Below are 12,730 nucleotides of genomic sequence, written 5' to 3'. Positions count from 1 at the left end.
TACATTGGACTGGCGCAAAACGTGATGGGATCTCAATACTGGTTAAAAATATATTGTAATAGCAAGGGATTATGTGTTATAAAAATTAACCATTCAAATGAAGGGCACATTGCTAGGAACATACTATTGGGCTCTGAAACAGGAGGCAGCAAATATGAAGGGAAATCTGAGCAGTGCTGAAGTATGGCAGATGCAGAATTTGTAAAATGCAATAAGAACTTAGAACACAGTAGTGGGGCTAGGGACAAATTAGTTCTGCACACATTTAGGCTTTGACGGTATGCAATTATAGAAGGTCAATATGTGGCAGAGATCATTATTCACTTTTACTATTTAAAAAGGAATAACGGGTGAACAAAAGGACAAACAAGATAATTAGAGGTCTAATAGCTCACCAGTGGGGAGAAACTGATAGACTGTACTAACTTACATTAAAATAGGGAGGTGTCAATATGAATTTGTTAGGGAAGGTCACGTCTAATTTGAGTTAGTGAATTACCTGAGATGATGAGGAAGTTTAAAAAAAGTGTTGGAAACTGCCTGCACCAAGGTTCACCAGGGGACAGTGCCAATTCCAGTACATTTTGATTTGGTATCAAGCCATAGTTAGGTACCAGAGGCAGTTTTAGTAACTTAAGTGCAGGTCCACCCACATCAACAAGCATGAGAAAATATAAGATGGGGGGAAACTGAACCTTTCCCCTCCTTATCTGCTTGATAAGGATATAATTCAATTTTGAGGATGGGGGGTGAGGAAGGAGCAGTGAAGAGTCATTGAACAAAGAATAGACAAATGTTCTATTTTTCTTCTTCTTAAAAAAAGAGATTAGAGTTGGGGAGAATGCGCAAAAAAAAAAATCAACGATTAACCTCCACAGCTGACAGGCTGTGTAGGATGATCGACTGAATATGCTTTTATGTTACAAGTTTCAATTGAAATTGTATAAAAAGGACCTCAAAAGTAACTGAAACTACTCCCACTGCCCCTTGCAGACAAATTCACAGATGCAGTGAGCCCTTCACAATCATTGGATTTTCTAAAGATAAGCCAGTGAAATTGTTACGAATGAGGAGCAACTCTGATGGGCAGAAGGGTACAGAATCGCCAATGCCCCCCCCCCCCCCCTTTTTGGAGAATCGCAAATCGCTACTATTCCAATGCTGTTATCAAAGGAAATGAGAGAGATAAACAGCTCATACAAATTTATGAGAGAGAGGCACAGCACAGGTTGGAATGTCTCCTATTGACAGAGAGAGAGAGATTACTGCTATTGTCTCTTGGAGAAGGAATCGTGTATTGAGTACTGTTCTATTCACTGAAACCCCTCAGGGGGCAACCAGAGTGGTCTGGTTGAGGGATTGCATCATCCCAACCTGATTGACATCTGAGACCCCGTGAGTGGGGATAAAAGTACGGTCTGGGGCAGCACCCCTCAGACGAACCAGGAGAGACGCTACGAGACCGGTGGGGGCTTGTGTGTGTGTCCACCCTTGCCTGGGTGAAGAGTCCTCCATGGAACGGTCTAGCTAAAGGACGGAGGGATCGTACTTGAATGGCCACAACAACGACACATCAGCAGATCGAAATCATAAAGGAAGGTTGACAAAGGCAATAGCCGTTACTGCACACAATTTTCTCTCTCACTCTCTTTCCAACAATTGCAACAGAGTGATCAGCAACTACCACAGCCTGCATGGACTGAACTGAACTTTATATTTCCATCGGACAATTCATTATCCCCTAGACAACGAAAGAGCTTATTTCTCGATGATTATTATTATACCCACACCTTTAGGTTTAGTATTGATGTCGTATATTATCTGTATATTTGCATTGATATTATTTTTTGTGTATTTTTACTAATAAATACTGTTAAAAATAGTATCATCAGACTTCAACGGATACTTCTATCTTTGCTGGTAAGATACCCAGTTACGGGGTTCATAACAAAATACTGAACTTAATAGTTTGATATGTAATGTAGGGAATTGCAAACTCAACTTGTGCAACCAGGTGTCAAAAGCAGTGACATAATAAATGGTCTGATCTGTTTTAAGGATACATATTCATTTGGTTCTTATTTCATTGATATGACAGGCAGAATGAGAAGGTCTGAGCCAAACTTAACCCAGTTCTTTGGAACTGTGTACTCTTCAATATCTTCTCCCTAAACTTGAATCTGTTTAACCCTCCACCACCCCCACAAAGACTTGTCAAACTGTGTATATTTATTTATCCAATTTCTCACTGAAAGTTATGATTGAATTAACTTCCACCATTCTCAGGAAGTGCAGATTTTTTTTGAAAGGACCATGAGACTTATTGCTCCACAAGGTACCTGACAGAGCCAAACACACTTAATCTAAAAGCTGGCATTTCTGATACTTAGCAGAGCAGGATTTAGCAGAGGTTAGAGGCAGCCTAATTCAGTATTGTGGAGACTTCAGCAGTACAACATCCATAAATCAAATGAGTAAGATACAAAGGATACTGTCCGGGACTTTGATCACATGTCCAATTCCTTTCCAGAGAGGTGCCAGGTCACCCTTGTAGCGTAGACAGATTTCATCTCCTTGCATCAGACGCATATCTGAAGAGTAAGTGATGGAAATCAGATTATGGCCACAGCACACAAGAGCATACCTCCAAACTGCCTCTGGTGTTCATTAGCTGCTCTAACTGGTCCACGCATATTTAAAAGCTGCCAAGATCATGGCTAAGTTTTCCGACTGTGTACCAACTTAAAATAATTTTGTTAAGGCATAGTTTCTTGTTCTAGAGATCCAGGCCATCCAAGCACATGCCTATGGTTCGTGTGGTATGAGCTTTGACTTTGAATCTAATGAGTATAGATTACCCAACTGCAGAAGCATTCATTAAAATAAGATTTCCACCTGGTAAATCTGAACAGCAAGGATAATGAAGCTAAATATTCTTCTCCAGATTGAGTCAGCACCCATTGTTTTCATGCCACTGCCAGATCGGGAGGGGGTGTGGGGGTTAGTTATCCTCTTCAGAACTACTTTTTGGCCTGTGCGACTCAATGAATAAATTCATGCACTTCAATCAGAGACATCTTTAGAGATTAACACAAATGACTGTACTTCTCGTCAATAATTAGTACACCATATAACCAATTACAGTCTAGGTTCAAAAAAGCATGTGAACCTCTGGGGTAATGCCTTCTATAGAAGCTATTTGGTCAGGTGTTCTAATCAATGAATGCTGAAGGGGGTGAAAAAGAAACCAAGGGTAACAGCAAAAGACTTGCAGAAATTTCTAGAACTTTCTAAAGTCTCTGCTCATGTGTCCACACTGAAAAACACTGAACATGAATGGTGTTCATGGAAGGAACTCACCAGAGGAAACCACTGCTCTCCCAAAAAAAAGACAACAGAACAAAACATTGTTTCATGTCTCAAGTATGCAAAAGACCACCCAGATGTTCCGTAACAGTTCTGGGACGTTGTTGTGGGGACAGTTGAGATAAAAGTTAAATGAACTCTGCTGTATTTGGAGGAAAAAGGACACTGCACATCAACACCAAAACCTCATCTCAACTGTGAGGCATGGTGAAGGGAGCATCATGGTTTGGGACTCCTTTGTCACCTCAGGACATGGACAACTTGCAATCATTGAGGGAACAATGATTTCAGAACTGTAACAAAACAGTTTACAGGAGAATTTCAGGGTAGTAGTCTGTCACCTGAGGCTTAACAGAAATTAGATGATGCAACAAGGTTGAAAAAGACGACAATCTGTGTTTCGGAATAGCCAGGTCAGAGTCCAAACCCAATTAAATGCTATGGCATGACCTGAAGAGGTCATACCTTGTTCATGCAAGGTATCCCAGAAATACTGATGTACTGAAACAGCTTTATATGGAGGAATTGTTTAAAATTCCTCCTTGCCTTTGTGCAGAGTCTGATCAGCAGCTACAAGAATAATTTGGTTGAGGTTATTGCCAAAAAAGGAGGTTCTAACAGTGATTAAATACAAGGGTTCACATACTTTTCCAGCCTGGACTGTGAATGATTAAACAATGTGTTAAATAAAAGACATGAAAAGTACAACTGAGTGTTATTAGCTTAGGCAGTTTGTGTTTGTCTATTATTGTGACTTAGATGAAGATCAGACCATTTTAATGAGTAATTATTGCAGAAAGCCATGTAACTACATGTAAGTCACAAACTTTTTCTTGCAACTGTAAGCTGGCACCCGATTCAGTAAATCTGTAAGCTTCACAATATTTACTTTGAACAACTTAGAAGAATGACTGGCTTGGGAATTACCTATCTTTGAATGGAGAGTGATTGTGTTCAGCAGCAAGCAACACCCATGCAATGCAAAAAGCGTCAAGCTTTTACATTACACAAAGCATTTCTCATTAGCCTCAGAATTGACTATAATTTACTGATATTATCAGAACTCCTCTGCACTCATCACTACTCCCTGGCATAGAGAACTTTTGCATTTTTACACTAGTGCCCTTCGTATAAAGTGCAATACATTCAGAATACAAACGCTTACTTACAGCATCTGATGCCCATTAATAAAGGAGATCCAAACATTAATCAGGTTCACACTTACCAGAGTCTGTTTTGGGCAGAGTAAAATAAGCAATCCGTTTCTTGTTGAGACCCAAGTCCCATCTGACGGTGATGTTATCTTGAGTCTAAAGTCAGAAACATAAAAGGACTTATTAACAAAAATCAAGTCATGGAATCACTGTGTCAATGAGAAGATCACTCCATGTGAAATGAATAAAAAGAGAAACTATCAGTTAACTCCAGATACATTATGATTTCATGTGCCTTAACAGCCTTAACCAACTCACTCTTATGGAGAACGCAACAAGAACCTTACACTGGAATGCAGGTGTCATTGTGATAAATACATGCTACAGAATCTCCAGGCTTTATACCTAGAATTAATTCGAATGGTCCAACCATGAACTTATACCAGTGGTCACACAATATCTATTCCCTTGTCTTCAGATCTTCTAGATGCAAAGGTTTTATGTATTCATGAAACCATCAATCTAGGTCAGCTTGATCAGCAAAAAAAAACTAACCAGAGACCCACTGGGCTGCATGAACATTTGGCTCAGTTAAGTATACTTAGTGCCACAGAGACCACACTCTTCATAGCCACTTATAAAGAGCTGAATAGTACAAATGATTTTTTTTTAAATGTTGCTTCTTTGGGGCAGAGGTTTATTCTGTACAATACCTGTGATTCCTTCAGCTTTTTGTCATAATCAGCCTCCAGTTTAACCAGTGGTCCAAAGATGTTCTGATACTGATAAGCATCTTCATACCGAAGGAGGACATGCTGGGGTTCTTCATCTACTCCGGGCTTCTCCAAATCCTCAAGGGTTGCAGATGGATTATCCTAAACACAAAGAGTAATATCCAAACATTAAAGAGTATGAATGAAGTGATTTGAAGCACAACTACAATATTTTATCAATTCTGATATTTCACTTTCTAACATAAGAATAAATTCTAATGAAGCAGCAAATTTGTAGTTAATGTTTTAGATAGATAGATACTGCAGTACATAACAAATGCACACCATGCCCATATTTGCACATCCTGCAGTGTCTTGGGTATGTTACTTTTAGGTTTTAGTGGTTTAAATTACAGTACCACATTCAAATTCCTTTATGTTCCCTCAGGCCTGGAAAGCTGGCTACACATTCTCACTTTAGCAGATTGCTCAATACCATTTCAACAATGTACCAGGCAATGATCCTAGACTACATTCTCTGTATCTAGATAGTCAGTATCAGTATCTGCTGCATGGTTGGAATGACATTGAACTCTTTGTTTGCATCTGTGTACTTTAAAAAAATCAGAATGTGTACCTAGTTACCATTTCCTCTGGAAGTTCTCATTCCAGTAATTACAAATAATTTTGGAATGCCACATTGGGAGTCCATTGTATCAAATGGTACAATGCACATACCTTCCAGAGTTCCTCCAGCTTGTTGATCTGCTGTGCTGTGATCTGACGGGCTCGTAGTTGTTCCTGCTCCGAAGGAATCTTCACCAGCCAGGACAAAAAGCAACGATCCTGGATTAATGGCTGCCATTGTGAACTATCCCAATTTATGTCCTTCAGGCTGCTCTGACTGGCACATGGTTGCCTGTGGAAGAAAAGCAAGTGCGTACACCATTTTAGAAATTATTTCTGCTCCCTGTTAAAGGCACTAAGAAACAAGAATGAGATTATACACAATTCTTCAGTTAGAGTGTTAACTGAAATAAACTATCCTTCAATCATGATAAACTTTTATTACAATTTTTGTTAAAAACACCCTGACTAATTGGTTTGACAAATATGTTACGTTGCAAATTCTAAGATTACATCATATGCACAAACTATTGCTTCAACAGCTTCTTTCGTGACTTCCCAATATTACAGCAACATTAAAGCTCTGCTGGAAGCTGTTAAATGTTATTTTCTGAGAATCATTTTATTATAAAACTTTTCATATCACGGGCAAAAGTTAATTTTAATTTATAAATGCCATACAAATAGCTTTACCCCCATGTGTTGGAAAGTGGGATGTCTTCATTACTCAAAAGATAAGGAAATTTACTTTCCATTTCAATTGTAATTTACCTGCCTTTTACACAGGATTTCCACCACAGACACAAATTCAAGTGGAACCCATTTGATAAAGGACTAAAAGTGGTCAAATCTAAACTAAGGATCAGTCACAGGCTTTATCAGCTGGACTACACCGGCATGCAAGTCCAACAAATGATAAACACAAGATTCTGCAGATGCTGGAAATTCAGTGTCTTGATGAAGAGTCTCGGCCCAAAATGCCGACTATTCCTTTCCATACATGCGGAGTTTCTCCAACATTTTGTGTGTTATGCAGGTTTCAGCATGTTTTGAAGATGCAAAGTACAAAGTAAATTTATTATCAAAATACATATGTCACCATATGCAATCCTGAGATTCATTTTCCTGCAGGGGTACACAATACATCCATAATAGAACAGCACCAACTTGGGCGTTCAACCAGTGTACAAAAGGCAACAAATTGTGCAAATACAAAAAGTAGTAATAATAATCAGTAAATAAGCAATAAATATAGAACATGATTGATGAGCATTATATGGAAAAAGGCATTCTTTACTTGATAAGAAGTGATCTTGCAATTTTAATGGAAAAAGAAGTGCTTAAAGCCAGAGTGCAAATTACTGGTGTTATGGACATTTAAAATACATAAATAAGGCAAAGGGGAGCAGTCCTGATAGTTAGAGACAGAGAGAAGCTAAGGAAGGGAATTAAAAATGAACTGTGAGGAACAATGAGCCATAAATCATAAACTGGACAACCAAAATTAGTGCGGTATAAGATATGAACAGCAAAGTTTTAAAGGTGCTGCAATTTTGTTAAAGATAGTCAGGTGAATTTGAATAGACAGATAGAAAGATTTCAGTACGCAAATACGAGGAAATCTGCAGATGCTGGAAATTCAAGCAACACACACAAAATGCTGGTGGAACACACCAGGCCAGGCAGCATTTATAAGTAGTACAGTCGACATTTCAGGCTGACACCCTTCAGATAGCTGCAGGTGAAGCAGTCAGGACGACGCAACAGTGCAGGAAACAGACTGATTTTATAAAGAGAATTTAAAAGTATAGGAAAAGCAGGACACACTTAAAAGTGTGATAGTCGGGGAATTTCTGGTATCAGCTTAGAGACTGTAGCTTCAGTGCTTCCACTATTTAACAGAAGTAATTATGGCCATTCATGACAAACCATCTAAACATCCAGTGAATATTAAACATGACCACAGAATTACTGGTCAAGGAAAGCTTGTTGTGATCAGTCTGTGTCCAAGGAAAGTATGTTGTGATCAGTCTGTGTCCAATGAATATGGAGAGATTAGGTGGATTAATTTACTTACAGACCGATTGTTCAAACCTAGAACAGAATGAAGGGATAGCAAGTCAAATGACATCTACCAAAGATGTTGATCACCCTCAGGTTGCAGATGATTAAATGGACTTCAGAGTTTCTTTCTACTCTTTTCATTCTACACAGAAGCAACGTAAGTAAACACAAGATGGCCAAGTTTCTCTCTCCCCAGATGCTGCATGATTTAAGTATTTCCAGTATTTTCTTTATTTGTAAATGTGAAATACAAATATAAAATAGTTAGGAAGGAAGCAACTGTTATTTTAATCGACTTCACCTGGCCAATAACACCAGTACCTGGGAAATTTGGCCCTTCCATTGCTGAAATAATCATTCCCAATTTAGATAAAGTTCCAACAGTTAACACTAGTTTCACAGTAGCTAGTTTTAAGAATGAATCCTGTTAGAATAACAGGAAGTTCTTGTTCATAATCTATTCATGCATACCATACATGATTTCCCCAAAATGCACAGGTTCAATACCTTGAGAAAACTGGCTTGTCTCCCTGTTAAGAATATTTTCCAATAAGAAAAATCAGCAACTTCAGCATAACCATACTTAAACCTAAAGTCATATTACAGACTTCACAGATATAAAACAAACTGTCTACATTAACACACCAGAATACATACTAATGTTTATTTCATCCTGTGCTCACTAGTTTCCTTTTGCTGAACTGCTGAGTTCCACCAGCATTATTTGTTTACTTTCTGATACAGAACAGAGTTGGCCATTCTGGCCCTTCAAGCTACAATGCCCCAGCAACCTCTCAAAACCAATTACCCCTAAAATAATTACAGGACAATTTACAATAAACAATTAACCTACCTGGTGTATGTGTGAGCAAACTGGAGCATGCGGGGAAAATCCACGCATTTTTACGAGGACAAAGAATCCTTACAGAATGATAGAGCTAAACTCTGAAACACCCCGAGCTACCGTGGTGTCCAAATTATTGTAGTGCATGTGTTATCCCGAATTTCCATTGTCTACAGAATTCATGTGCTTGGTTTCCTCTTAAATAAACCCAGATTATTAGCCTCAACCATGCCATAAAGTAGACATTTTCACTTTGTCACTATTTTCAGTTGAATTCTGACTTCTATCCCATGCTATTCTCAAGGATTGCTTTCGACAAATGCAAATGTGATGTCTATTCTATCAAAGCCTTTCATTACTTAAAAGGTGTATAACTGAAAGAATTAGAAAAATTGTAACACCAATGCCATTTGGTCCATCAGCTCTGTACTGCTACCAACTCAATACCAATTATCCCAATTGATGCCATCTACAACATCAGAAATTGTATTTTGATTTTGTAATTGAAATTCTTATATAACATTAGTTATCTGTCAGTCCTCCTCCACTACACTTTTTAAAATTAGTTACTAATTTACGAAGTATAATAGTGCACACCATTTCTGCTCCAGATATTTTTTTTTAAACTTGCAATCAATCAAAGACAGGTTACCTTCTTATTTTAATTAATACTCACCTCTGACCAAATTCTAGTTTGTTAGTCTCAACTTTTAATTTCATTCTTACCTGTTCATTCTCCTGGAATTTCTCCACATCCACCACAACCCCAAGAGTTTAAGTCTGAACATTTTTATCAGCTGACTCTTAAATTTTCTATTCTCTGTAGCCTCACACCAAACTCACTCACCTGCAGAGTAACACAACTACAGAATCAGCCTTAGCAGGGATAAAGCCAAGAAGAAATACATTCCTGCATCCACAGTTGTAGCACTCCAGGACAGTCTCCCCCAGTGGCCCATCTTTATGGAGAGTCACCTCCTTACATTTGGCTCTCACCAGGTGGTTTACAATATGGCTGCAAAAGAGAAAGGTTAGAATGAAAAGAACAGTTACAAAACTTCAGAACTGAAAGGCAGGCTTTTACCCAACAAATTAAACTCAATGTTTTTTAACACCAAGAATAAATGCGATTTCAACTGTTTTACAGAGCAACCTTCGCATCTTTCGGAAGTCTCAAGGGGCCGTAATTAATCAAATATTTTTTCCGGGCAAATAGTGCAACCAGTTTACAAACAGAAAGCTTTTAGATAAACTAGTTAAGCTGTTTTGGTGATGTTCGTTGAGAGTTAAATATTAGCCTGGGCACAAGGGAAAACACTCTGTTCATTTTCCATATGTGACATGGGATTAGTTACAGACAGATGGGCTTTGCTTCAGTGTTGCAATTGAAAGCTGGCATCCCAGCATGCAGCATCTCCCCAGTATTGTATGGAAATGTCACTAGATTATGTTCTCAAATCTCTTTTGACTTGAATCAGTGTTACTGATGTCACAGTGGCCTACAAGAACATAAGAAAAGCCAGTATCAATTGGGCCCCTAACCCTTGTTCCACGATTCATTATGATGGCAGATCTAGAACTTTAGCATCCCTATCCTGTACCAACCCCAGAATCATGTGATTCCCTTAATATTCAATATATACAAAGATGTTTTCAAATGTACTTTGATTTTTTAATATATAGTATTTCTGTTTTTTGCACGATTTTTAATCTATTCAGTATATGTATACTGTATTAAGATTTATACAGGCTGAATAAGATTTGTTTACTGTTACTACTTTATTTTTTCTTCTAGATTATGTATTGCATGTAACTGCTGCTAAGCTAACAAATTTCACATCACATGCTGGAGATAAAAGACCTGATATTGATTAGCAATATTTAATGAAACTGTGAAGCTCTGAAGCTGTTTGGACACAAACTTAGTATAGAGATTTAATCTCATGAATTATTTACTCAATGCTGTAAGTATCCCACTACAGCAAGTTTGCCAACTCCAAGGCATATAGAATAAAGCTATACTTATTTATAATTAAACTTTCATTACAATTTTAAAAAATCCTTTTAAAAGAACAAAGTCGATCATTCTTAGTTTAATTCTCCTCCTCCACTGTCCTATCAGTCACTGTTCCCACAGTTGATATGACAGCTTACACTCCCCTCACCATCTGCCACAAAACCATCATCGTCCAACACCCTGAAGCAATGCAGCAATACTAGTGATCTATATTAGATTTACCATTAAATGTTAACGTCTTAATTTCATGACACTTTAGCTGTCAAATGAAAATATTAAAATAAAGGAATCCCTTTGTGAACAAACCAAATTGTGGATGGATTTTTTATTGTAAACAAAAGATAAATAAATTTAACTATCCTATTCAACGTACCTTGGAGTTACCAAATAAGCTGCAGTGGGACACATAGCATTGATTAACACTTTGTTCAGTATAAATATTTAGTATATAAAAAATAAGGCACACAGGAAGCAGAACTTTAAAATGTCAAAATGCAAACAGTGCACTCATTATACATGATTGTAAAAGGCAAACTTGTCACAATAAGATAAAATATAGCATGGTTAAATCCAGGGGAAATTAGTTGATGCTACTGTACAAAATGCCTCATTAATTCTGCACTGGCATGATAGCAATCAACCTATATAAATTCCAACAGATGGGTGTGACTAATTTAGCTTCAGTAGTTGGGACCAACCAGTAAACGGCAATTCCCTACTCCTACAGGATAGTCAGACCTCAAACCATTGAGTTAGGCCTGAATTCAAACCACTGACTCAAACTCAAGAGTTGCCCAATGTGCCAAGAGGACTAACATTTCCTTCAGAAACCAGTTCAAGTTGTTTAAAAACAAAACTCCCAACTTACCTGCCAGAAGTGTTTCCACGGCCATTACAGAACCATTTCTTGCTGGTATTGCAATAAACTACACAGGCTGGATCATGAATCCCACAGTAACTGAAAACAAAAGAATTAATGAAATTAACCGTGTTCAAAAGATCTACAATTATAGGGGTCCATACATTTCATAATGATTAAAAAAATCTGAAGGGGATTGGGTGCTTGTGTGGAAAAGGGAACTGGAGGCACATGGTCATCTCATTAATTCAGAAGCCAAAAAGGAAAAACATTTTGTTAAAACTGCTCATTTAAACAGTTTTCTCCCCACTCAACCAATGAGCCTGATGTATTAGGATTAATTTCTGCTTAAGAATTAGTTCAGGGGAATGCTTTCTTGCTAAGGGCAGTGCAGTTCTTTATTCTAATATCACAATCTCTATGCAGATTGGAAAAATATACCAATAACATACTAAATAACGTTTATACCCAGCAAAATATTATATTCAGACAAACTTAGAAAATCACACAATTTAGCTGTTTCAACAATATTTGTTGAACGCATCCAATAGAATCTATGGACCACTTTTCATCTGGAGTTAGTTAAATCCTAGAGGGAGAGCCACATACCGGGTTACACCCCATAGGGAATTTGATTATAAATACAAACTGGTTACTTTGACCTCATGTAGTTATAAGTGAAGGTACAGCATGTACCAAGATGTTCCTTCAGAAACACTGCAGGTGACTGATGCATGAAATTCAGAAAAAACTTGACAAATTTGTGTGGTAACCTTTTGCCAAGTTCAAACCTTAAAGCAGATTATAGGTATAGAGCAGGGATAGCCGACCTATGATGCATTGGATGATCAGGAGTGGCGCATTGCACCCCAGTGATAATAAAAAAAAAAGTAAGCCTACTCATGCATAAAGTATTAACCAAAAACCAATCTGTAGAAAAAAAATCTATAACAGGAATGTCGGTACATCACAGGTTTTTGCCAGTTAGTCTGCAATTGACACTCGCACACTACAAAGTTGTGCTTTGTTAGTCCTTTGTGAACATCTGCAGTTTTGCACTTTTTCGAAAATTAAGCCTTGTTTTTA

At 37.7% G+C, this 12,730-nt stretch overlaps 1 protein-coding gene across 3 annotated transcripts in view; it reads right to left on the bottom strand.

Annotated features, from left to right (window-relative positions):
* upf1 (UPF1 RNA helicase and ATPase) overlaps window positions 1–12,730 on the bottom strand; it is a 51,778-nt gene that overhangs the window by 16,610 nt on the left and 22,438 nt on the right. For 2 of the 3 annotated variants that reach the window (XM_059991304.1, XM_059991305.1), the window contains exons 3-8: window positions 11,654–11,743; window positions 9,616–9,783; window positions 5,972–6,152; window positions 5,234–5,395; window positions 4,592–4,676; window positions 2,493–2,591 (exon numbers count right to left, since the gene is read on the bottom strand). In XM_059991304.1, coding sequence (XP_059847287.1) covers window positions 2,493–2,591; window positions 4,592–4,676; window positions 5,234–5,395; window positions 5,972–6,152; window positions 9,616–9,783; window positions 11,654–11,743 — 785 coding nt within the window. Of the gene's footprint in view, window positions 1–2,483; window positions 2,592–4,591; window positions 4,677–5,233; window positions 5,396–5,971; window positions 6,153–9,615; window positions 9,784–11,653; window positions 11,744–12,730 lie in introns of all 3 variants that reach the window. The other variant, XM_059991303.1, reaches the window with a different exon arrangement.

Source organism: Hypanus sabinus, chromosome 16 (genome assembly GCF_030144855.1).
Source record: "Hypanus sabinus isolate sHypSab1 chromosome 16, sHypSab1.hap1, whole genome shotgun sequence".
In the NCBI taxonomy this organism is placed as follows: domain Eukaryota; kingdom Metazoa; phylum Chordata; class Chondrichthyes; order Myliobatiformes; family Dasyatidae; genus Hypanus; species Hypanus sabinus.
This window is presented reverse-complemented; position numbering and strand designations above follow the sequence as displayed.